This window comes from Pan troglodytes, chromosome X, assembly GCF_028858775.2.
Source record: "Pan troglodytes isolate AG18354 chromosome X, NHGRI_mPanTro3-v2.0_pri, whole genome shotgun sequence".
In the NCBI taxonomy this organism is placed as follows: domain Eukaryota; kingdom Metazoa; phylum Chordata; class Mammalia; order Primates; family Hominidae; genus Pan; species Pan troglodytes.
In genome coordinates, this window is record NC_072421.2 from 119,545,101 (window position 1) to 119,568,783 (window position 23,683).

General features: G+C 34.7%; 1 protein-coding gene across 1 annotated transcript; it reads right to left on the bottom strand.

The window, feature by feature from the left end:
• Nucleotides 1-247: 247 nt before the first annotated feature.
• LOC101056789 (ubiquitin-conjugating enzyme E2 variant 1) lies at nt 248-19,720 on the bottom strand. Its single transcript, XM_009439589.1, has 3 exons — nt 19,643-19,720; nt 803-935; nt 248-414 (listed from the first exon to the last, which is right to left on the bottom strand). The coding sequence occupies exons 1-3, from the start codon at nt 19,718-19,720 to the stop codon at nt 248-250; spliced, it is 378 nt and encodes a 125-aa protein (XP_009437864.1).
• Between the last annotated feature and the right edge of the window lie 3,963 nt (nt 19,721-23,683).

Below are 23,683 nucleotides of genomic sequence, written 5' to 3' on the forward strand. Positions count from 1 at the left end.
CATCTACGTGGACAGTGGTTACACTTGACCAAGATGATTTGTTATAGAACAACTTCTGTATTTGAAATGGACAAAAATTCAGTGTCACTTACAGTATCTTAAGGTAAATTTCCTTTGAATAGGAATTCCCTTTCCAGTACTTTGAGGTCTACAAGACATATCTAGAAAATTTACCACTGTGGAAAATGAAGACTCCTTAATTGAAAGGTGGGGGGAAGGAGGAAGCTCTGTGTTCTTTTATTTTTGATTAATTGCTGTAACACAGACCTTCAGTTGGCTGAGGGAGTTTCATATTTTCTTTAGACATCATTAGGTGCCACAGCTCTTGCAGGAAAACTTTAATACAACATGAATTTTGCCATTTTGATAGCATTGATATGGCTCTTGGGTCCACTACTCCGTTAGAACTATTGATTGTGAGAGAGATATATATATATATGTATTACTCAATCATGAAAAGAACAAAATAATAGCATTTGCAGTAACCTCGATGGAATTGGAGACCATTATTCTAAGTGAAGTGACTCAGAAATGGAAAATCAAACATTGTATGTTGTCACTCATAAGTGGGAGCCAAGCTATGAGGATCAAAGGCAAAAGAATAATACGATGGACTTTGGGGACTTCGAGGAAAGGGTGGGAGTGAGGTGAGGGATAAAAGATTACATACTGGGTACAGTGTACACTGCTCAGGTGATGGGTGCACTGAAATCTCAGGAATCACCACTAAAGAACTTATTCATGTAACCAAACATCACCTGTTTTGCGAAAACCTATTGAAATAAAAAAAAAGAACTATTGACTCCATTCATATTAAATTTTGTTACAAATTTTACAAAAGGGAATGATTTAGATCCATATTTTATTTTAACGCTGTATATTTGGTTTTCATAAACATTCTGAGCCCGTGGTGGCTGCCATCTTGCATTGCTGTCCTAACTCACCATTATTATCGCAAAACAGATACAGACATGTGCTGCATAATGAGGCGTCAGTCAATGACAGATGGCATATATCACAGTGATCCCATAGGATTATGATGGGGCTTAAAAATTCTTATTGCCTAGTGATGTCAGTCATAGTTGTCCTAAAGTTGTAGCACAACGCATTACTCACAAGTGGTGATGATGGTGTAAAAAACCTACTCTGCTGCCAGTTGTATAAAAATAGAACACATATTATACAAGTATGTATAGTACATAATATTAATACTTGATAATGATGATAAATAATCATGTTACTGGTTTATGTATTTACTATATTTGGTTTTTTTTGAGACAGTCTTGCTCTGTCGCCCAGGCTAGAGTGCAGTGGTTCAATCTCTGCTCACTGAAAAGTTTGAACCTGTTCACTTCCCAGGTTCAAATGATTCTCCTGTCTCAGCCTCCTGAGTAGCTGGGACTACAGGTATTAGCTACCACGCCCGGCTAATTTTTGCACTTTTAGTAGAGATGGGGTTTTTCCATGTTGCCTAGGCTAGTCTCGAACTCCTGACCTCAAATGATCTGCCTGCCTTGGCCTCCTAAAGTGCTGGGATTACAGGCGTAAGCCACAGTGCCCAGCCTGTATTTACTATAATTTTAAACATTATTTTAGAGTGTACTCCTTCTACTTATTTAAAAAAAAAAAGTTAACTGTAAAACAGCCTCAGGCAGGTTCTTCAGGAGTTATTCCAGAAGAAGACATTGCTGTCATAGGAGATGACAGCTCCATGTGTGTGATGGCCCTTGAAGACCTTCCAGTGGGACAAGATGTGGAGGTGGAAGACAATAATGCTGACGATCCTGACTCTGTGTAGGCCTTGGCTAATGTGTGTTTATGTCCTACTTTTTAACAAAACTTTTAGGAAGTTGAAAAAAAAAAACTAAAAATAGAAAAAGCTTATAAAATAAGATTAATGAAAGAATGTATTTTGTACAGGTGTATAATGTGTTTGTATTTTAGTTAATTGTTAATATAAAAGAGTTAAAAAGTTTGTAGGCTGGGCACAGTGGCTCACACCTCTTATCCCAGCACTTTGGGAGGCTGAGGCAGGTGAATGGCTAGAGTTCGGGAGTTCGAGACCAGCCTGGGAAACATAGTGAAACCTTGTCTCTATGAAAAAATTAAAAATTAGCTGGTCATGGTGGTTTGGGACTGTAGTTCCAGCTACTCCTGTGGGTGAGGTGGGAGGATCACTTGACCTGGGAAGTAGAGGCTGCTGTAAGCCACGATCACACTACTGCACTCCAGCCTGAATGACAGAGTAAAACCTTGTCTCAAAAAAAGTTTATAAAGGAAAAAAGTTACAATTAACCTAAGATTGAAGGAAGAAAAACATTCTTTTATAGATTTAGTGTAGCCTAAGTGTACAGTGCAGGCCTTCACAAAGTCACTAACCACTCAACAACTTACCTACAGCAGCTACCAATCTTGCAAGCCCTATTATACAGTAAGTGCTCTATACAGGTGTACTTTTAAAAATCTTTTATTGCATATTTTTGCTGTACTTTTTCTATGTTTAGATGTTTTTAAATACACGAACACTTACTATTGCGTTATAATTGCCTACCATATTCAGAACAGTAACATGTTGCACTCTTTTTTAGCCTAGGAGCGATTGGCTATATTATATAGCCTAGGTGTAGAGTAGGCTATACCATCTAGGTTGTAAAATATACTCTATGATGTTTGCACAACAACCAAATTGCCTGAGGACAGATATCTCAGAACATATCCCCATCATTAAGTGGTATATGACTGTACTTTAAAAGTACATATTTTGCCCATATTTGGGCAAAAGCTAGTCATGTCCCTAGCTTTTGCCCAAATATGTGCAAAATATGTACTGTTATTTTATATACAGTACATATACAGTATATACATTATGTATTTATATACAGTATATATTTTATAGCTTAATATAAGGATGAATATATTACCTCTATGGTTGTGCTAATTATGAGGTAGCAAATGTGTTTAAATTGGTAATATAACTATATATAGACTTAACTATTAATTTTGGAATAATAAATAAGATGTGCCGTAATAATAATAGAATTCTAAACATGCCAGTCATATCAAAGTGCTTTATATATACTCTCACTTAACTCTTACAACTTCCTCCCTTAAGGTAGTACCATTAATATTGCCACTTCAAAAATGTTGTGAATACATTTCTCTCTGTAAATAATTTATTTGTAATATGTTATTGCAAAATGAAATGAATTATGAAAATGCACTGAAGGTATATATAGTATAGTGACTTATTATAAGTCAAACTCCTGTGTACCCAACCCAAGTTAGGAAACAGAATCATACCACCAACCCCATAAATCCTTCCAATTTTGCTGTCCCTTCAAAAACTTCTCCCCTCTCCCTCTAAAATAACACCTATCTTACTTTTATAGTAGCAGCTTCCTTATATTTATTTAGTTATCAATTTTTATGAAACATTTTTATAAATTTTATTTAATCAATATGTTTTTCCTCTAAACCTTTGCTTTTATTAAAACGTATTTGGTGGAGGATCCGAAGAATATACTGTATACTCATGATGTAATTAAGCACATTTTTCTGTCTTTAGTCTTTTCTGCAAATTGGAGGCTGGACCTGAAGTCTAGCTCAGGTTAGACTCAATTTTGATCTTTTTAGTAAAACTGTAGGTGGTGTTGTGTTTTTTAATCATAAAGAACATGACATTTGGTTCTCCATTTGTGATGTTGCAGCTACTAATGCGAACTGTCTAGACTGAGTAATTCATTACGATTGAAAATGGCAGAAGTTCTAATTCTACTATCACTTGTTTACTTATAAACAGATGCATCACTTCATCTCCTAATTCATTATGGAGGGGTAAAATTCATATAGAAGTGGCAGGATAAATGCTTCATCTTTTCCTTTATTTACCTATTTCAACATAAAATAAGGGTGAAACTCCAAAGTTGAACAAGTCACTTATCTTCGAATATAAATATGTACCCATGGATTTAACGTATTTAATCGTTCTAATTCATTGTAATGTTTGTTTTAAATTTTCAGTTGTGACATCTTAAGTTATGTAATTTTAATCATTTTATGTGTACAATTCAATTCAGTGGTATTAATTATATTCACAATGTTACATAACCGTCATCACTACCCACATCCTAGTTTATGTGTGCTTTTGTCTTGATAGTATATTGGATTGCGTCAAATGCCTTTTGTGCACCAAGGAGAAGATCATGTGTTTTTTTTTTCCTTTTGTTCTACTAATGTAGTATATTACATTGATTGATTTACTTATGTTGAACTACCCTTGTATTCCTGGGTTAAATCCCATTTGGTAATGGTGTATAATCCTTTAAATATGCTGTTGGAATCCATTTGTTAGTATTTTCTTGAGAATTTTTGCATTTAACTTCATAAGAAATATTTGTCTGTAAATTTATTTTGTTCTGATATCTTTTTCTGGCTTTGGAATCAAGGCAAGGCTAACCTCATATAATGAGTTAGGAAGTGGTTTCTGCTCTATATTTTACAAGAGTTTGAGAAGAATTTGTGTTATTTGTTTTTTAAATTTTTCATAGGTTTTTAATTACTGATTCAATATATATATTGTTAAAGACCTGTTGAGTTTTTCTGCTTTTTATTGAGTCAGTTTAGGTAAGTTCTTCATTTCTAAGTTTTCTATTTCATCTAGTCTACCTAATTTTTGGGGTACAATTGTTCATATTATTCTCTAATAATTATTTTATTTTGTATAGTTGGTAATATATCTAATTTTAGTTATATATGCTATTGCTGATATATTAAAAATGATTCTAAAGACCTAATAAATGAGGAGATATACTTTATTCATTAACTCAAAGACTAATTGTGATGAAGATGGAAACTCTCCTCCAAATAAACCTATAGAGTCAAATTAATGTCAATCAAAATCCCTACAGGATCTCTGTTCAAAAATTTAAAAAATACTAACCCTACAATTCATATGAATAGGCAAATGTACTAGAAATGTTCAAACATTTTGAACAATACATAATTTCAAAACTTTCTCTAAAGCTGAAGTAATCAAAACAGTGTGGCATTGATTAAAAAAAAAAAGATCAAGGGAACAGAACAGAGAGATCAGAATTAGACCCACAGAGATATGACCATTTGATTTCTGACAAAGGTGCAAAGGCAATGGAGAAATAATAATATTTTAAAGAAAATATGCTGAAACAATTAGACATTTCCATTCAAAAAAGAAAAAAGGAACCTTAACATAAATCTCATGCCTTATACAAAATTAAAATTGGACTATAGCCCTAATAGTAAAATAGAAAACGATAAATCTTATGGAAGAAAACACAGGAACAAATGTATTTGAAGTTTGGGTTTGGCCGCATATTTTTTTTAATAGGGCACCAAAATGATAAGTACGGAAAGGCTGCTGAATAAAATATAGAATACTCCGTTAAATTTGAATTTCAGATAAATTATTTAAAATAGTATAAGTATTCTCGAAAACGTGTGTTTTTCTTTGTTAAATTTGGTAACCCTCAAGATAGAAAACAGACCAGTGATTGCTAGGATCTGAGAGTGGGGGGATGGGGATAGAATACAAATGGGTATGGGGGAATTTAAAGGATAAAATAAAGTTCTATTTCTTGATTGTGGCGGGTATTATATAACTGAAGGTGTTTGACAAAGCTGGCATAACTAAATGCCAAAAAGGATACATTTTACTATATTTAAAGTATACCTTAAGTTTGAAAATTAAAAAAATAATAGTAAAATGGTAATTGTATAATTTAGGCAGATATACAGTTGTGCACTGCAAAATTCTTCAATTTTTTCTGAATACTGGAATTCTTTCATAATACAATAGTGAGGATAAAGTTAAAGAAGGTCATAAAGCAAACAAATAAAACAGAAAATAAAAACAGTTCTACAGGTTAGGGAAGTTATCTACTATTTCAACAAACAGCTATTCTAGGGAGATAGCAAATGATTTGTATTTGTTGTGGCCATATTTGTCCTTAAAGTTCTTGGTGTAGCTGTTTCTAATCAGGTTGTGTGAGGCTAAAAAGATCCCAGCAACATGTTCTCCAACTTATAAAATACCAAAACTCACATCTTCTTATTATTGGAGTTATTAGTGGTTTTTCCGAGATCAGAATAATTCTTGTGATCCCACACTGTTTTTTCAGGGCAAAGGTTTGAGTAGATGAAAGCTCAAATTTTTTGGTAAGGCCAACTTTACTTATTTCAAAGATAAATTTCTTGTTATTTGTGCCATCTATAAAGCATATTTGCCCAATTTCCCCAGCAGATTTGTGCGTACTTCAGTTAATGTGTTCTGTTTTGGGGCAACAACATAGAATGGTCAAGGGTAATGGTTTGAAAATACATTTTTTTGTTAAAATATGTATCTTCTTATGCCATTATTTTAAGAAAGGAGTAAAAATCAGGTTGGTATATCTGGAAGAGTAACCCAGTTTTATTTGCTTGAATATATTAGGATGTTTTATGTATATTTAAATCCAAAATTTTACTAGTTTATGTCTACATACAGGCCTATTTTTCTATTAATTTATCCAGAACAAAAGTTGACATTTTTCTTCCTATTCTTAAGCATTGTTTCCTTAGATCCAGAGAATTTCATTTCTGATATTTAGTTATTCATTTCAAATAGTTTTGTTCCCTCTTTAGGACACCTAAACTTTATAGTTTCAATTTCCATTTTCCACGCTTATTTACTGATTTATACTTTGTTTTGTTTTATACTCATTCTTAATTTTGAAGAATGCAGGGTAAAGACACAATAATAGATTTTCTTCATATCACACATTTATGTCAGTTTTTGTTTTTTTTGGATTTCTGTTCTTTTTAACCACTGGCACATTTGCATCTCCTTGTATTGTTTTTGTTACCTATATCTTTCTGTTTCTCTGTGTTTTTTTTAAATTATACTTAAACATTATTTTAAAGAGACAGGGTCTCAGTATGTCGTCCAGGTTGGAGTGCAGTGGCTATTCACAAGCACAATCATAGGACACTACCGCCTCAAACTCCTGGGCTCAGGTGATCCTTCTGCCTCAATTTCCTAAGTAGCCAGCACTACAGGTACATGCCACCATGCCTGGCTCATTAAATATTTTCTCTGTGATGCCATAAGCTTGAGCCTAAAAGACTGTTTCTTTTTAAAATTGTATTGAAGAATCAAAGCATAGAGAATCTTTAGCACTTTTCCATGGGCTGCTTGTAAATGTTTTCTCTTTTCTCTCCTTGGACCTACTTAGTGGCCACTGGGAGAAGACTGCCAGATAGTCTGAATCATAAATACCAATAAATAAAACTTAAACTCTCTTCTAAAAGAGCAAATACCTGGCTCAGAAGCAGTTATTACAATTGAGAGATAGGTATACCACTTCATACAACCATTTCACAACATTTTCTCATTTTTAAAGTAGTTAAAATAAACAAGCTAATGCACATGAAATAAAAAAACATGGCATCCCTATCCTTGGACTTTAAACTGGGAGAAAGATTTGTGTGGTTGTTTCCTAATTCAGCTTCTGAAGTAACAGATACATTTACATTGTGCAGCTCTGCAATTTTCTACCACTTATTTTCTGTCACTGGGATAGGAAAAACACAAACATAAAAATGAAAAATTGTATCTACAAGTCTTCACTACTACCTGTGCTCTTCACATTTCTTATTTGATGTACACCATTATAGTTGTGAAAACCATACTGCCAAGGAGAGGTACTAGGTGTGTGGCCTGTGCATCATATGTTGCCTTACTCAAGATTGGTACTTGAGTAGTAGAGGACTAGATATAAATATCCTAACTGACCTTGGATATTTGTTTCGGTGCCTATTGCCTGACTCAAAGCATCTTATCAACTTTAAGCCCGAGTTTGCCGTTTCAAGTAGAAACTCGTGTTTCAGCCACTGGTTGTTAACCTTTGTTCAACTCCTTGGATCTTTTATTTAGTAGACCTTCCTTCCAAATTCTGATATTCATTTTCAGTGTTTTTTCATTATTATGAATTTTTTTTTACTTTTTCTATATATTCATAGATAATTTAATAAGAAAGTAGGAAAGAATAGGGTATAAACTTGGTTACATATACATCATTTTAAAGTGCTTTCCTGAATGTTCTCAAATGTGGGCTTGAACTTTCTGACCCTTGGCTTACTTGTCATTTCTATCATACCCTCTTATTTATCTTTTGTTGTCTGTTATCTATTATCTATCTATCTATCTATCTATCTATCTATCTATCTATGTGTCTATTATCTCTCTGTCTATGTATCTATTTATCTTTAAATTTTTATTCTGGTAGAATACATATAACATAAAATCTACCATTTTAACTGTTTTCACGTGTACAATTTGGTGATATTAAGAACATTCACATTGTTGTGCGACTGTCACCACTCTCCATCTCCAGAACTGTCATTACCCCAAACTAAAAATCTGTACCCATTAAATAATTCTCTATTCCCCACTACCAACAATTGCTGGTAACCACTATTCTCCTTTGTGTCTCTGTGAATTTAATATTCTAGGAAACTCGTATAAGTGGAATTATACAATATTTGTCTTTTTGTGCCTGCCTAATTTCATTTAACATAATGTGTTGAAGGTTTACCCATATTGTAGTGTATATTATAATTTATTTTTTAGACAAAATATTATATTGTGTGTATATATCACATTTAAAAAATCTATTCATTCATCAATAGACATTCAGGCTGTTTCCAGATTTTGGCTATTGTGAATAATGCTGCTATGAACATTGGTGTATAAATATTTGTTCAAGTTCCTTTAAAATCTTTTGTATATATACCTAAATGTAGAGTCACTGGATCATAAGATAATTCTATGCTTAATTTTTTGAGGAACCCCCATAATGTTTCCCACAGTAGCTGCACAATTGCACATCCCCACCAACAAGAGTTTCAGTTTTTCCACATCCTGTCAATATTTGTCATTTTCTCTTTTGTTTTGGGTAATAACCACTCTAATGGGTGTGAACTTGTATTATATTTTGGTTTTGATTTGCATTTTATTAATAATTAGTGTTCTTGGGCATCTTTTAATGTCCTTATTGGCCAGTCAAATATCTTCTTTGGAGAAATGTCTATTCAAATAATTTGCCCATTTTTAAACAGAGAATTGTTGTTGTTGTTGTTGAGTTGTAGTGTATTCTGCTGAAGGAATCCCTTTAGTATTTCTTTTAGTCTTTCTAGTGGTATGAAGTTACTTCAAGCTTTTAAAATCAGGGAAAGTCTTCATTTCTCTTTTGTTTTTGAAGGATAGTTTTGACAGTTATAGAATTCTTGGTTGACAGTTGTTTTTTGGGGCTTCCACAGTTTTACATGAGAAATATGGTGCTTATCATGTTGGTAATCCCTTGTATGTGATGTTTCACTTCTCTCCTGCTGTATTTACGATTCTCTGTTTATCTTTGTCTTTCACCAGTTTGATTATAATATGGTAATGTGGGTCTCTTTGAGTTCATGCTACTTGAAGTTTATTTACCTTAGCTTTATAGATTCATATCTCTCGTGAAATTTGGGAAGTTTTTAGCCGTTATTTATTCATAATATTATTTCTTCCTGTCTTTCTCTCTTCTCCTTCTGGAACTTCTAAACTGTATATGTTGCCCCACTTGATGGTGTTCCACAAGACTCTTTAAGCTTGGTTCACATTACTTTGTTCTTTTATCTTTCTCCTTGGAGTCAATAATTTTAACTGTACTATCTTCAAATTCACTTATTCTTTCTTCTGTCTGCTCCGGTTTGCTGTTGAACCACTCTCATGAATTTTTGATTTTAGTTTTCATAATTTTCAGCTCCAGAATTTGTTTTTTTCATAATTTCTATCTCTTCATTATATTTTCACTTTGTTTATATACTGTTTCCCCTATTTTCTTTAGTTCTTTGCCTATGTTTCCTTTAGCTCTTTGAATATATTTAAGACAGTTGTTTTAAAGCAATTTTCTAGTAAGTTCAATGTCTAGACTTCCTCAGGTATAGTTTCTTTATTTTATTTCTTTAAATAGGCCATACTTCGCTGTCTGTTTGTATACCTTTGGTTTTTTTGAGGGGGCGGGGGTGGGGGTTAAATGCTGAACATTTGAATACTATAATGTGGTAACTCTGGAAATCAGATTATCCCCCTTCCCCAGGGTTTACTGTTTTGTTTTGTTGTTGTTGTGGAGGGCTGGTAGTCCTTTTGTTTAGTGACTTTCCCAAGCTATTTTGTAAATTCTATATTCATTGCTATGTGTAAATTACTTCCTTATGTATGTGTTTCCTTAATATTTGACAGATAGTTCCTTGAATGCCAAGAGCTGAAAAGATCCAAAGAACAAGAAACAGACTAAAAAGACTCACTTCTATTAGTCTTTGTAGATTTGCTTTGTACAAAAGCACTTCTTCCATATTTAACCATGATTGAACTGACCTTAAGGATCAGTCTTAGTTGACAGCATAGCATCAACTCAGGTCTTTTCTCTGCATGCATGTGGCTTTCTAAATTTCCCTGTATATATGTGTCTTTTATATATATGTTTTTTAATTTTAAATTTTTCTTTATAGATTTAGTGGAGACAAGAGTGGTTTAGTTACATGGATACATTCCCTAATGGTGAAGTCTGGGCTTTTACTATAACCATTATCCAACTAGTGTACATTGTATCCATTAAATAACTTATCAACCTTCATTTTTTTCCTATCCTCCCACTCTTCCAAGTCTCCCATGTCTATTATTCCACTTTCTATACATGTGTATACACATTATTTAGCTCCCACTCATAAATGAGAACATGCAGTATTTGCCTTTCTGTTCCTGAGTTATTTCACGTAAAATAATGACCTTTAGTTCCATCCACGTTGCTGCAAAAGACATATCACTCTTTTTTATGGTTGAGTAGTATTTCATTATATATATATATATATATATATATATATATATCACATTTTCTTTATCCAATCATTAATTAATGATCACTTAGATCGGTTCTATATTTTTACTATCATGAATAGTGCTGCAATAAACATATAACAGTGCATATATTTAATATGTAATGATTCTTTTTCTTTTGAGTAGATATCCAGTAGTGGGATTATTGTTTGGAAGGAGTGCTTCTGTACAAAGCAAATGTACAAAGACGAAGAGAAGTGGGTCTTTTTAGTAGTGAGATCAAATGGTAGTTCAATTTTTAGTTCTTTGAGAAATTTCCATACTGTTTTCCATAGAGTTTATACTAATTTACATTCCCAACAATAGAGTATAAAGGTTCCCTTTCCTCTGTATCCTCACCAACATCTGTTATTTTTTGGGTTTTCAATAATAGTCATTCTGAATGGTAGAAGGTGGTATTTCACTGTGGTTTTAATTTACACTTCTCTGATGAATAGTGATGTTGAGCACTATTTCACATGCTTCTTGGCCATTTGTATTTCTCCTTATGAAAAATGTCTGTTCATGTCCTTTGCCCACTTTTTAATGGGGTTCCTTGGATGTTTTTGTTGTTGTTGTTGAGGTATTTTGAGTTCCCTGTAGATTCTGGGTATTAGTGCTTTGATGGGTGCACGGTTTGCAAATATTTTCTCTAATTCTGCAGCTTGTCTGTTCACTCTGTTGATGATTTCCTTTGCTGTGCAGAAGCTTTTTAGTTTAATTAAGTTACATTTGCCTATTTTTGTTTTGTTTCATTTGCTTTTGAGGTCTTAATCATGAATTATTTGCCAAAGTTAATGTCCAGAAGAGTATTACCTAGGTTTTCTTCTAATATTTTTATAGTTCCAGGTATTATATTTAAGTCTTTAATCCACCTTGAGTTCATTTTTGTAGATGGTAAAAGATAGGGGGCCCAGTTTCATTTTTCTGAATGTGTCAATCCAATTTTCCTGGCATCATTTGTTGAATGGGATGTCTTTTCCTCAGTGTATGTTTTTGTAGACTTTGTCAAATATCAGTTAGCTGTAGGTATGTGGCTTTGTTTCTGGGTTGTCTATTCTGTTCCATAGATTTATGTGTCCATTTTTATATCAGTGCCACATCATTTTGGTTACTATAGCCTTATAGTATAATTTGAAGTCAGGTAATGCGATGCCTTCAGCTTTGTTCTATGTGCTTAGGATTGTTTTGGCTATTCGAGCTCTTTTTTGATTCCATATAAATTTCAGAATGGTTTTCCTAATTCTTTGAAAAATGTTGTTGTTATTTTGATAGCAATCACATTGAATCTACAGATTTTGGGGGGCAATATGGTGTTTTTAATGATATCGATTCTTCTGATTACACAGGTCCTTTTAAATGTACTGATTCCCCAAAAGTCTCTCCTCTTTTGGGTGGAATATACTTAGGTGGACTATTGTATGTTTTTTCCATAATATTTTGCTCCAGATTTTTCCTGGATATTCTAGCTTGCAGAATGTTTTTGCAAAGCCTGTCATTTTTTTCAGCCTGACCTCTAAGTTAAGGGAAACAGGTATGATTATCTTATGTCTATTCCTCAAGTATTCTCCAGGAAGGTTAGAACAGGCATATACAATATCTTGTGAATGAAGTCTGTTCTGCTCCCTTTATATCCTGAAATCAGTCTCACACACTGGGAATGCAGGCTTCCTTCTTCAAGATTATTACCGTAGTAGAGAGAGCATGCCAAGGGCTATTGAAAATGCCCCAAAGTTTTATGTTATGAAATTGCCCTTTTCTTGATTCACTGTTTTCTTAGTTGTTCTAAATCTTTGACTGTTTTCCAGGGTTCTGACAAGGTTAGATCTGATAAATTCTACTTTTTAAATTTTTTAAAAATATTTTTCTGTGGGGGAACGAGAGCTTGGAGCTGCCAATAATGACATTTTGCTGTCATAATGCCCCTACTGTAATCCTTTTTGAGGCTCACTTTCCCATACTTGTTTAATAAATTTGGCTTCAAATTAATCTGTGAGTTCTTTTAACACGACCCTAATAGTTCTTTGTAGCATACTCACTATTTTATATGATAATATGTGCCTGACCTGGAAACAGCCAATTATTTAAAATGCTTCTCTTTTGATGGAACATGGTGTTTCAAGTCCACAATGTGAATGTTAGAGTGCTTATTGCTTCTTGTTTAATGTTTCTAGTGTTTTCCATGGATAGAGCTGGAGGAGATAGTTAGATATGTAGCTAGACAGAGATAATACCTCATGAGTTCATATGTGTACTTTCAATTCCAATTCAGGGCTACATCGTTTTTACTTAACATCATCTATATTATATCTTTACTTTCTTCTATTCCCAACCAGTTTCAGCTGCTATTCTCAGTTCAAGTCAGCTGTATTTCTAGTGAACGTTTTTTTTTTCTATGTGTTCTTAGGTTAATCAAATGCCCTGTTGTTTCCTTTTGCTTTATTCTGCACAATTCTTGATATCATGCTGTTCTTACCATGTTGGTATCAATCATGCTCATATGCTTGTATTTTGGGATCATGGTAATATCTTGTTACCTACTTTGTTGCAAGTGTTACACATGAGTTTTCAATTTGATATCTACCTGTTATGTTTATTTCTGAGAATTTAGAGATTCAAAACCTGTGCTGCTATTGTCATCATGTTCCCAAATCCTTTCCTGTAATTATCATTTTGTGTTTAAGCAAATTGACGCACAGAGAGATTAAATGACTTGCTCAGTGTTACAGAGCAATTATCAAGGCCAGGATTCAAGCCCTAACAATTTAACTAGAGATATAAGTTTAACTTCTACTCTGCTGCCTCATCAACAAAGTACATCTTTATAATTACCTAGGAGGAGGACTCTTTTTCATCTTTCTTGTGCCTATGAGTTCATAGAAAGGGGATTTTGTTTCTCTTTGATTGAGGAAGGGAGTTACGGAGAGGAGTCTAGGGGAGAATATTTCCAGTTTCTCTCTCCATTCCTACACTCTCCTTTTCAAGGATTGCGTTTTATCCAAAAAACAAAATAAATGTGTAGAAAAAACAAGGCAAGCTTATTGAAAGCTCTTTGGTCTCTCTCTCTTCTTTTTCCTGTCTTGGACTGTCAGTTCTGGTGGCTTCCTCCTGCAAACCCAGCTACTATTTTGTCATTTTTCTGATTTATTCAACTGAACTACTAAAGTATGTCTACCTTTTACTAGAAGCTAGTTATCTCAAAAATTGGTTTGTAGTGAGGCAGTAGGAGGCCAAATTTTAGCTTTAGAAACAAATGTAGTTTTTAAATCTAGACTTATTACAGATAAAGCTGATTATTTATAACCCCATTTAGCTTGTGCCCTTACTCAGTCCAGCAAAGGGATAAATATTTGTCATGTGAAACATCACCATTACCAAATACAGCATCATAGAATCTTAGTTGTTGAGAGGAAGTTTTATTCTTGCCTTATCTAACCAGTTGTTTGATAATCCATAGCCAGCACACCATATACAGAAGGCTAAGTGTTCAAAATTGCCTCTTTTGAACACTTGTAATTACATGATTCTCTTAAGTAAAAATGGCTGGTTTTACCTTTTCAAGTATTTCTTCATTTTCCTATTTTTAATAGGCATAGAAACAATACAATGTAATGGTTAAGAGCCAGAACATTGTATCAGACACATTTATAGCCTTGGGACCTTGGATGAGCTACCTCTAGATTCTGTTAACCTCATGTCTTTATCATTAAAATGGGGCTAACTGTGGCTTTCTAATAATGCTCTCATGAGATTTAAATTAGATCATATATGGAAATCTCATAGCAGCTCCCAAAGTAAGGGATGAAAAATATTTGTTTCCCTCTATTTTCTTACTAGACACTTTCACTTGGTTGGCTTATTTCATATATAAAACCCCATATGTTAGGCATTAATCTTTCTAAGGACCAGCATCATTACCTAGGAGTGTGTGGCTATGACATGCTGCCTTACTCTTTAAGAAGATACTAATCTTCAATAGAAGAAACTGTATCTGTGGAACAGTAAAAAGGCCAGACACTGTTCAAGATATGTAACACAAAAAGGAAGCTGGTAGGGGAGAAACAAGCTGGAATAAGGCCAAAATTTAGAAGCAAGTTCAGACAAAAGAGTAATGTAGGCTTCATTGCCAAAAGGAGTGATGGAAATGCCATGGACCTAGAGGTAGAATCAGCAACAGCTCCAGGTTCAGGCTAGATCAGAACACAAGTAGAGCAAGAACAGAGAGATATCAAATTACCCAGAGCCACTGGGGGACCTGCTGCATTAAGAGGCACCTGGATATCTCACCTGCAAATTGAGTACCTCAACTGTAAATCCCTCAGAAGCTCCAGGAAAATGCAGAGGTTGTTTTGTGGTTGTATACTCATTTTCCTTCTCATTGTGGCCATGGGACTTACCATCAAGCATCAAAGCAGAGAAGAGGAAAGACATCTTGTAAAGTAAGAAACAGCAGGACAGAAATGTGGAGGGCCTAGACCTAACAGAATGTTCAGTTACCCTACTCCTTGGTTCCCAGGTGGAAGAAAAAGAAAGTTTTATAGATGTATATTTCTCGAAACAAGTAGGGCATCACTAAAATCTTAGAAATCTTTGTTAAATGGAAATTTCCATCACAACCATTCAAAATATGGTTACTGTGACACAAGAGCTAGGCTACGCTTTTGGCGAAGGGCAGCAACAACATATGGGGCCTACAGGCTACTTTAATACAATCATAGTAGGCTGTGGGGTTTCAGTCTGTAACTGTAAACGTTTGCACAGGTCAGGCTTTCATATAGTCCAAGTAGGTAGTTCCATACATAGTGAGCTTGGAAGTACCCTGGTACCAACAGATTCCTTTTCCATCTGCTTGCTGAAAACAAAATTATTTAGCTAGTGATAAAGCATCTTGTTCCTTAAGAAGAGAAATGCTATGAAACAAACAACAAATAAGAAAGGGAGAAAAGGAGAATAAGAGAGGATAAATTCAGAAAGCCCAGGGTATGGGTATTAAGTGATGGACAAGAGATTGAGTGTTATAATTCAGTTGAAAGAAGGAGGAGGCCTAACGGGTGTACACACACACACACAGCCTTTATCTTTTGTCCTTGAGTTGAACCTATCTGTTATTTTTCCATTTGTATGGCAAGGCAGAGTCCATTGCCTGTCAATAACCTAGTATTGGGCACCTGCTGAGCCAAGACCTGTAGTACAAATGTTCTCCAACCTTCAAACAGAAGGTATTTACTCTTGAAGACAAACAACCTGGCATACAACTTATGTTTCAACAGTTTAAGTGGTATTTAGCTTTCCAGGCCAGTCTTCCAGAGCCCATTTGTTTGCTAAGCAGTAAAACTAATAGCATAAGCTTGACAGCTGAAATCCAAAGCCAGTGGACAGTTTAGAGAGGAAGAGAGGAAGTCCAGGAAGAAGAAAAAGTAGGCGAAAGAGTACAGATTATAGAGAAGAAAAGATGATTGAAAGGGAAGAGTCAGAAGTCATTGCCAGAGCCCATAAGTCTCCTGCCTATATAAACTCTGGCCTCTCATTCTTTTCAGTCTATTTTCTACCTTCTTTCTGGAGTGATAGAAGAAAGCTATAAATAAAACCATGATGCTCTACTGCTTATAAGTTGTATCATTGGAATAAAAATCTAGAGCTTGCAAAATCCAATGTGATTTGGATTCTACTTACATACTTAATGTAATGATTCTTTCACTCTTCCTAAGAAATCTGGTTTTCTTTCAGATCCTTGAAGATGCCCAATTCCTACCTATAGCAGTCTTATTCTAACCAAGCAAGAATAGGGATTGGAGAAAGTGATATTCGTATAAACTGCTATCTGCCCTTCAGGTCTCAGCTTAAATGTTTTTAATCAATATTGTTTTTATTGATATCCCACCCTAAAGCTCCCAATCTTGATCAGTATTTCTCATTATACACTCTTAGAATATCCTTATTTTCCTGTGTGGTGCTAATCAGAATTATATAGTTTTGTGACTATTCTTCTATTTCCTGTTTTTCCTACTAATCTGTAGCCAGCATTAAAACAGTAACAGCACTGATTATTCACTGTTGTGTTCTCAGCACCTAACCTAGTGCCTGGCTCAAAACTATATTGAATAAATGAATGCATGCATGAAGAAATACATGGTCCAAATAAGAAGTTTTTTTAACTTCATATATGCTGTGTGTGAGTCATGAAGTTTCTAGTAAAACTTTAAAATAGGCACTAGAAGCCTGCCATGCTCCAAATAATCCTCTCTCCCAATATCCTAAGTGCCTTTATGCTACTTGAAACCTCCTAAGTTTTTCCTCCTTTCAATTCAGCCCTACTAACTAAGTGCTCAATATTCTGAAGTTTTTCTAGCATCTCATTCTTTCTTCCACTTATTGAGATCACATGTTCCCTTAAAAACTCCACATTACAATTTTTTTTAAAATTATACTTTAAGTTCTGGGGTACATGTGCAGAACGTGCAGGTTTGTTACAGAGGTATACATGTGCCATTGTGGTTTGCTGCACCCATCAACCCGTCACCTACATTAGGTATTTCGCCTAATGCTATCTCTCCCCTAGCCCCCGACTCCCGAACAGGCCCAGGTGTGTGATGTTCCCCTCCCTGTGTCCATGTGCTCTCATTGTTCAGCTCCCACTTATGAGTGAGAACGTGTGGTGATTGGTTTTCTGTTCTTGTATTAGTTTGCTGAGAATGAGGGTTTCCAGCTTCATCCATGTCCCTGCCAAGGACATGAACTCATCCTTTTTTATGGCTGCATAGTATTCCATGGTGTATATGTGCTATATTTTCTTTATCCAGTCTATCATTCATGGGCATTTGGTTTGGTTCCAAGTCTTTGCTATTGTGAATAGTGCCACAATAAACATACATGTGCATGTATCTTTATAGTAGAATGATTTATAATCCTTTGGGTATATACCCAGTAATGGGATGGATGGGTCAAATGGTAGTTCCGGTTCTAGATCCTTGAGGAATCGCCACACTGTCTTCCACAATGGTTGAACTAATTTACACTCCCACAAACAGTATAAAAGTGTTTCTATTTCTCCGTATCCTCTCCAGCATCTGTTGTTTCCTGACTTTTTAATGATCACCATTCTAACTGGCATGAGATGGTATCTCATTGTGGTTTTGATTTGCATTTCTTTAATGACCAGTGATGATGAGCTTTTTTTCATACGTTTGTTGGCAGCATAAATGTCTTCTTTTGAGAAGTGTCTCTTTATATCCTTCACCTACTTTTTGATGGGATTTTTTTTTCTTGTAAATTTGTTTAGGTTCTTTGTAGATTCTGGATATTAGCCCTTTGTCAGGTGGATAGATTGCAAAAATTTTCTCCCATTCTGTAGGTTGCATGTTCACTCTGATGATAGTTTCTTTTGCTGTGCAGAAGCTCTTTAGTTTAATTAGATCCCATTTGTCAATTTTGGCTTTTGTTGCCATTACTTTTGGTGTTTTTGTCATGAAGTCTTTGCCCATGCCTATGTCCTGAATGGTATTGCCGAGGTTTTCTTCTAGGGATTTTATGGTTTTAGGTCTTATGTTTAAGTCTTTAATTCATCTTGAGTTAATTTTTGTATAAGGTGCAAGGGAGGGGTCTAGTTTCAGTTTTCTGCATATATCTAGCCAGTTTTCCCAACACCCTTTATTAAATAGAGAATCCTTTCCCCATTGCTTGTTTTTGTCAGGTTTGTCAAAAATCAGATGGTTGTCGATAAAAACTCCACATTACATTTTATGGGGCATCTTCTTTTTGGGTGCTTCAGTGAAGATGGAGAGAGAGCAACAGGAGGGTGGAGGGGAACAGAAGGCACCTGATGAACATTTGTTTATATTGGTTAATGTGTGTTCATTTGTAGACTCCAAGACAGTTATTGCTGTAGACCAGGAATTGACATTTTTTTTGTAAATAGCCAGACAGTAAACATGTTCAATTTTTCAGGATATGCATTCTTAGTTAAGCTACTAAATTCTGCTGTTGCAATGGAAAAGCAGCTACAGTTAATATATAAAGTGATAGGTGTGGCTGTGTTGCAATAAAATGTTATTTACAAAAACAAACAGCAGGCTGGTTTTGTCCCAAAAGCCATAGTTTATCCACTCCTGCATGTAGAGAGCTATTGACCAGAGCAGGGGCTTTGCCTCATCACCTCGTGCCTGATTTAGACATGCCTCAGATGCGGGGGTATCCCCTGAGGAATAATTCCTTAGTGGCAAGGTCAGATGGAATGTAGGACACTGAGAACACAGATATCAGGCCCTTTTTTTTCCTCTCTGACACAAACCTTATAAATGAGTAGTGTATGAGTGGAGGAGTGGTCAATCTATTGTACCATTTCAAACCCTGACCTTTCTACAGCAAGTGTAATTACAGGTAAAACCACTACTCGATTAATATATCAAGGGATCTGATCTTTTGTATCTTATTTTTATGTATGTGAATTGGATTTCTAGACAACTGAACAGTACTTGAAATCCTTCAGGCATATCACAAGCTTGGGAACAAATATATGCAACTTACTGCTGTGGGTTTTTTCCCTTGAAGAATCAAAGAGAGGAAAGAATATGGAGTTGGTTAGTTATGTAGGAGCTCTGTGAGACAACAAAGGCCATGCTAGGGAATAATACATAAAATGAACCAGTTCAGATGATGTTGGTGATTTAATCTAGGGCCGTGTGGCATAAATTTACATAATTGAGTCCAGAATATTACCTTGGGCTCTAATCCAGATGTTGCCCCTTCAAAACAGGCACTGGATGCTGCAGGAGATATCCCTTTGCCAAATGGCATTATCCATGAACAAAACCCTCTCTATTCCCCTTTGCTGGGTATTGGAGTATCTTCTCATGGAGTGTTAGGAGCAAAGCCAATACAATAAATTTAAAGTATGAACACAACTTCCTAATTGGGCATTTACATCCTAGTTGAATGAAGGTCTAGGGGCATCCTGACTTTGAATACCAAAATCGACCTAACATATTTATGATACTCTTCTGTTTGAATATGTCATAAAGCTTTAAAAAGTAGACTCTGGAATCACAGAGCCTAAGTTCAAATCCTGGTTGCTCACTTACTATGAGACCTTGAACATATTACTTAAGCCGTCTGTTTCTTGGTTTCTAAAACTTTAAAATTAGTTAAGTTGAAATAATACATGGGAAGTGCTTAGTTCACTACCTGGCACACAGCTTTCAAGATGTTAGCTATTCATATTATTGTTTTACTTTTTACCTTCCTGAGCTATTGCCAATGTTAAGGTGAGAGTGTATGGAATAGTATGAAGAAAGTGGTTTTGAAATCAGACAAATCTAAGTTTAAATACTGTTTCAAATATTCATTAGCTGTGTGACTATGGGCAGGTTATATACATTAGCTTATTTATCAATACATCATTCTGTTTTCTCTTTTATAAAACAGGAATAATGTTATGAATATATTATGAATAGAAATAATAATAAATAGGAGGATCCAATCTAACTAAATGTTAATTCTTGCCTTAAATCTGGCTGGACCTTGAAATAACTTATCTTTTAAATTTGAAAATATTTGTATTTTAATAGCTTTTGGGGTACAAGTGTTTTTTTGTTGTTGCGTGAATGAATTATGGAGCGGTGAATTCTGAGATTTTAGTGCACCCATCACCGAGAAGTCTACATTGTACCTAACAGGTAGTTTTTTTCCATAGTCCCACTCCTGCCCTCCTCCTTCTGGGTCTCTAAAGTCCATTATATCATTCTTACGCCTTTGTGTTCTGATAGCTTAGCTCCAATTTAAAAGTGAGAACATATGGCTTTAGATTTTCACTCCTGTTACTTCATCTAGAATAACAGCTTTCAACTCCATCCAAGTTGCTGCAAGATACATGATTTTGTTCCTTTTTATGGCTGAGTAGTATTCCATGGTGTGTATATATACCACATTTTCTTTATCTACCTATTAGTTTATGGGCATTTAGTTTGGTTCCACATTGTTACAATGATGAACTGTGCTGCTATAGACATACATGTACAAATGTCTTCTTCGTATAATGAGTTCTTTTCCTTTGGGTAGATACCCAGTAGTGGGATTTCTAGATTGAATAGTAGAACTACTTTTACCTGTCTAAGAAATATCCATACTGTTTCTCATAGAAGTTGTACTAATTTACGTTCTATCCAGCAGCGTAAAACATTCCCTTTCCACCACATTCCCAACAACATCTATTATTTTTCTATTTTTCGATTATGGGCATTCTTGCAGGAGTAATGTGGTATCCCATTGTGGTTTTGATTTGCATTTCCCTGATCATTACCAATGACGAGCATTTTTTCTTATGTTTTTTGGCCATTTGCATATCTTCTTTTGAGAATTGTCTATTCATGGCTTTTGTCCACTTTTTTCTTAATTGCTTTTTAAAATTTTTCTTTTTTATTTCAATAGGTTTTTGTGGGACAGGTGGTGTTTGGTTACATGGATAAATTCTTTAGTGGTGATTTCTGAGATTTTGATGCATCCATCAACTGAGCAGAGTGCACTGTACCCAATATGTAGTCTTTTATCCTTCAGTCCCCTCCCACCCTTCCCCCGAATCCCCAAAGTTCATTGTAACATTCTTAGGCTTTTGCATCCTCATAGCTTAGCTCCCACTTATGAGTGAGAACATACAGTGTTTGGTTTTCCATTCCTGTGTTACTTCACTCAGAATAATGGTCTCCAATTCCATCCAGGTTGCTGCTACTGCCATTATTTCATTCCATTTTATGGCTGAATTGTATTTCATGGTATATATATACACATATATATATATACACACACACACATATATACATATATATATCACATATTTATCCACTTGTTGATTGATTGGCATTTGGACTGGTTTCATATTGTTGTAATTGTGAATTGTGCTGCCACAAACATGCGTGTGCAAGTGTCTTTTTCATATAAAGATTTATTTTCCTCTGGGTAGATACCCAGTAGTGGAATTGCTGAATCAAATGATAGATCTACTTTTAGTTCTTTAAGGAATTTCCACACTATTTTCCATTGTGGGTGTACTAGTTTACATTTCCACTAACAGTGTAAAAGTGTTTCTTTTTCACCATATCCATGCCAACATTATTATTTTTTGATTTTTTTTATGATGGCCATTCTTGCAGGAGTAAGGTGGTATCTCATTGAGGTTTTGATTTGTATTTCAGTGATCATTAGTGATGTTGAGCATTGTTTTAATACGTTTGTTGGCCATTTGTGTATCTTCTTTTGAGAATTGTCTGTTCATGTCCTTAGCCCACTTTTTGATGGGATTGTTTATTTTTTTCTTGCTGATTTGTTTGTGTTCCTTGAAGATCCTGGATATTAGTTATTTGTTGGTTGCAGAGTTTGCAAAGATTTTCTCCTACTCTGTGGGTTGTCTGTTAACTCTGCTGATTATTTCTTTTGCTGTGCAGAAGCTTTTGAGTTTAATTAAATTCTATCTATTTATCTTTGTTTTTGTTGTAATTGCTTTTGGGTTCTTGGTCATGAAGTATTTGCCTAAGACAGTGTCTACAAGGGTTTTTCTGATGTTATCTTCTAGAATTTTGATGATTTCAGATCTTGGATTTAAGTCTTTGACCCATCTTGAGTTGATTTTTGTGTAAGGTGAGAGATAAGGATCCAGTTTCATTCTTGTATATGTGGTTTGCCAATTAGCCCAGTGCCATTTGTTGAGTAGAGTGTCCTTTCCACAGTTCATGTTTTTGTTTGCTTTGTCGAAGATCACTTGACTGTAAGTATTTGGCTTTATTTCTGTATCCGGTATTCTGTTCCATTGGTCTGTGTGCCTATTTTTATACCGGTACCATGCTTTGCCCATGTTTTGATGGGATTATTACTGTTATTATTATTATTTGCTAATAAGTTTGAGCTCTTTGTAGATTCTAGATACTAGCCTTTTGGTAGATGAGTAGTTTGCAAATCTTTCCTTCCACATTGTAGGTTGCCTGTTTACTGATTATTATTGCTATTATTTTTGCTGTGAAGAAGCTTTTTAGTTTAATTAGGTCCCATTTATTTATTTTTGTTCTTGTTGCATTTGCTTTTGGGGTTTTAGTCATGAATTCTTTGCCTAGGCCAATGTCTAGAAGAGTTTTTCCAATGTTGTCTTCTAAAACTTTTATAGTTTCAGGTTCTATATATAAGTCTTAATCCATCTTAAGTTGATTTTTGTTTAAAGTTGGAGATAGGGATCCAGTTTCATTGTTCTACAAGTGGTTTGCCAGTTTTCCCAGCATAATTTATTAAATAAGGTAATATTTTTGTATGCTTTGTTGAAAATCATTTGGGTGTATGCACCTGGCTTTATTTCTGGGTTCTTTATTCTGTTCCGTTGGTCTATGTGCCTGCTTTTATACTACTACCATGCTGTTTTGATAACTGTAGCCTTGTAATGGAGTTTGAAGTTGGGTAATATGATGTCTCTTGATTTGTTACTTTGCTGAGGATTGCTTTGGCTATTCAGGCTCTTTTTTTATTCCATATGAATTTAAAGATTTTTTTCTAATTCTGTGAAAAATGATGTTGATATTTTGATGGGAATTGCATTAAATATGTAGATTGGTTTGGGCAGTATGGTCATTTTCGCATATTGATTCTTTCAATCCTTAAGCATGGAATGTGTTTCCATTTGTTTGTGTCATGTATGATTTCTTTCTGCAGTTTATGGGAGTTTTCCTTGTAGAGATCTTTCACCTCCTTGGTGAAATTCCTAGGTATATTCCTAGATATTTTCCC